General features: G+C 41.3%; 1 protein-coding gene across 1 annotated transcript in view; it reads left to right on the forward strand.

The window, feature by feature from the left end:
• The first annotated feature begins 3049 nt into the window (after positions 1-3049).
• The window catches only part of LOC107383631 (solute carrier organic anion transporter family member 1C1), a 24836-nt gene continuing 24142 nt past the window's right edge, over positions 3050-3743 (forward strand). The window contains exons 1-2 of the mRNA XM_015956398.3: positions 3050-3190; positions 3658-3727. Of these exons, the coding sequence (XP_015811884.1) occupies positions 3674-3727 (54 nt within the window). The 5' untranslated portion in view covers positions 3050-3190; positions 3658-3673. The remainder of the gene's footprint in view (positions 3191-3657; positions 3728-3743) is intronic.

Genomic DNA, 3743 nt, shown 5'->3' on the forward strand with positions numbered 1-3743 from the left:
TAACCTATTTGTTGATCCGTAGGAACAAAATGGTTCCTCCTTGGTGTAGCAGTGGAATAATTTTGCTTCACAAGATGTACTCATGGCAGAAACAGATCCAGTTGACAGAGGGAGACGCTCCTTCATTAAATCACTCCTGGACGCTGAACTGACAAGCGAAACAGCAGCTCTAATGGTCACGGGTTTACTTCCTTCTGCATCTCTCTATCAGCCAGATCCATGCGCCGGTGCATCAGTGTTTCTGGACCCATCGCTACCATAGCCTGAGTGACAGCACATCTGGAAATGAACGGATCAATGCAAATAATGACTGATGGTTTATTCACTAAACTTCAAAAAACTTGTGTTTGGACATGTTTTTATCTTTAACGACTGGTTCCAGTTAAGAAACATGATAAGTCGTGATTGGACAGACAAGTTGAAAAATAGTCAACATCCCTTATTTTCTATAGCAATTCCAGAAGCTCAAGGCAAAGTGAGGCATCATCAATGTGAATGTTAAAATTACCAACAATCACCCGTCTGGCCAGCTTCACAGTGAAGGATAAAAAGTAGAAGGGCCTGAGAGAAGCAGACCACTGAGACGAGGAGCAGCTGAACCATTAACTGAAAGATAACAGGTTAGGATAGGTCAGAGTTTCTACTGAATCAGAAACTGCTATTTAAACACAAACATGAGTCAAAGCAGGTGACATGATCAAGCCAATCACTCAGCCTCTTGTCAACAGATAAGGACTTCAATGTGCCCGTTCCTTCAGATTTTTTGATTTAAGAAGAATGATGTATTTTTTTCTGATGGACAGGCTGGATTCATTATGACTCAGTGCAGATCTTGTTCAGACACAGAATGTCTGTTAACTTTGATAAACTCATCGGTGAAGACAGTTCTCTTTATGCACCAGGACAAAGTTCTGATAACGCTATCTAGCTGCTGACATGAAGGAGGATTGAACATCAGTGATTTCACTCTGTGACGGAGATTTTTGGTAAATATCCCCTCGACAATCCCTTACTGAACCCGCAGGCTGTGTTGCCATCAGTCAGCCGCGGGGTCTCCTAACAAACCAGGTTCAGGGAGTACTTGAAGAGCCTCTTTCATCACCAGACTAGTCTCAGGTAGGCATGTCTCCTGTTTGGTGATCAGTGGTTTTGTTTGCGTCGTTAAACTTTTTAGCTCTTTTTGCAAGGCTTTCAACAAGACTTAGGAGTTTGATTATATGTTTTTTTACCATCCTTCCAGAAGTGCAGCAGTGAAGTTGGGCATTAAAGGTTGGATTAGAAGACCTGGCTTGTGGTATCTGCTTTAATTCATCCCAAAGAGGACTCCTCCTCACCAGATTTGTTCATATGACCATGTCTCTAAGTTTTATTCATGAGGGATGGCAAGATGGAATAATACCAGGGTAGATTTATTTATTTATTTTATTTTACTTTATTTTTTGAAGCAGGGAAACTGACAGTTTCAGTACCTTCCAGAATGAGCCATTTTAGGGCTCTGTGACTTTAAGGAAAACAAGCTGGAGCTGGCCATGCCCACCTGTCCCTGCTCAGGCTGCTATAGGCTGAGAAGCTCCGATATCCAGGGGAGCTCTGAGTAGAATCGCTGATCCTCCAGCAGCAACTGCTCTCCTCCAGATGAGAGAGGATTCTGTGCTAATTTCCCTGTGTGTGATGTCCCAAACGGGGAGTTTTTTAAATGGTTTGTTTTAGAAAAATTATCCCTAGAACCAAATACTGACAGAAAACAGGTGGAATGTTTTTTTTTCTCCATGTTTATGTTTATGTATTTAGCTTTTGTCCAAAGCAACTTACAAGTGATAATGAAGCCAGCAGGTTGCCCTTGAGGCTAACAGCAACACTAATCAGTCAATAGGTGGCAGTGAGGCAGCATAACCAATCAGGGAAGTGAACAAGGAGTGGACAGTAGAGGTGGGGGGTAGGTGCTGGGAGTGTGCAAGTTTAGAAGATGCTCTCTGAAGAGCTGGGCCTTCAGGAGTTTCTTGACAGTGAATAAGGAAGCCCCTGTTCTGGTAGTGCTTGGCAAGTCATTCTACATCTATGGAACGATGCTTGAAAAGAGTCTGGTTTGTCCTGAGCATGATGTAGGCCCTCATCTTCCTCCTCCTCATCATCAACAAACGGAGTCAGCTGTGGTGCTTTGGAAATCTTATCAGGATGCATTTTGAAGGATTTCAGAGCATATCCAACTGTAACAGGACACATTAGCACATCCAAAGCTCAGAGCCTTGGTTTGAAATGGCAAAACACCAGTTCAAGACAAACTCCGAACCCCTGAGCCACCGTCACACACAGATCACTACTTTTTTCATCCCTTCTGGATCATCTCAGGATCCCACTGCTAGTACTGTTGATTCATGGCGCAGACGAGTGGATAAAAATGAACGTATGGATGAATCTAGACAATTCAAGGAAACGTATTAGGTTTAAAATTTGACGGTTTTTTTTTGTTTTGTTTTTTTACATTTTTTGAGAAAAAACCTATTAGAGGTTTACATGCAAATCTTCATGCAACAAGACTTGGTGAATATGTGACCTGGTGTTTTAACGTGACCTTGAGTTTAACTAGCATGATGGGGTGATCAGATGTGCTTTAGGTGAACTATAGTGAGAAAGCCATTGTTAGGGACTATCAATGGTACAGGAAGACTTTGATCTGGCTTTGGAAACACCCGGCCTTACAAAACGTGAGTTTCTCTGGACGAGGGGAGTATTTGTCTCTTTGAAAACAGCAAACTGGCTGAAACAGCAGGCTTGTACTACAATAAACTTTGACCAGCTTCATGCTGCTGCTGTTTGTTGTGCATTTCAAAAGGATGGATACTCGGGCAGCCTGTGATGTTCACAGAAAAGGATGTGCAGGATGGTGAATGTTTCTGTGAGTGTGTGTTTGTTCTCAGAGCGCCTCTGAACTTTCCACCACTGGTTGGATAAGCATCTTGCCTGAACTGCCTGTGCAGTTATATTTGTACAGTTTGTGCCTCTCTGCGTGTGTTGGGGTTGATGGAGGTTGCATGGCCTTTTATTGACACAATCAACAAGATCAACATAAGTTACTGATTACAGGTGAATTTATATTTTGTGATAAGACCTGGGCTTCAGCGCAAAGTCCTGCTGGGTACGACCAGCCATCAGCTGAGATTCTTCATTCTGTGCCACGTCTGCCTCTGAGGTAAATACTGAAACCGTTTTCTGCTTTTATTTAATACTAACTCTTCCTTAGAAGGGCATTAAGCAACATGTTAAGTGTTTGTTCTTTTACTTAAATAGTCAAATCAAAACATTTGTAATTTTTTCAAAAAGTCCTTTTTTGAAATTCAGAACAGGATTTAATAACTTATAATCTAATTTTTTTTATATTTAATAAATCCTGAGCAGCAGTGAAACCAGCGCTGTAACGCTGCAACCAGACAGGAAAAATGCTGGGGAAACAAAAGGAAATGCACCAGTATTTAAAGTAAAGTTACATCCTTTACAAGATAGGAACATTATCTCAGATAATAAAAGAACTTGTGATTGTGACACTGCTGTTGTAAATTTAGCACACTAATTCAAACAATTTATTTTTAAGGAAGCCCTCAAATGTTTAAATTTGATTTATTTCATTGTCTTTTTGTGCTGATTTCTTCCTTTCATTAGCTGAGTCCGAAGTGGAATGATGAGTGTGGAATCTAAAAAAACCCGTGAGGTTGGTTGCTCCAAGCTCAAGGTTAGTGACACCATTA

The sequence above is a fragment of the Nothobranchius furzeri genome, chromosome 1, assembly GCF_043380555.1.
Source record: "Nothobranchius furzeri strain GRZ-AD chromosome 1, NfurGRZ-RIMD1, whole genome shotgun sequence".
Lineage (NCBI taxonomy): Eukaryota > Metazoa > Chordata > Actinopteri > Cyprinodontiformes > Nothobranchiidae > Nothobranchius > Nothobranchius furzeri.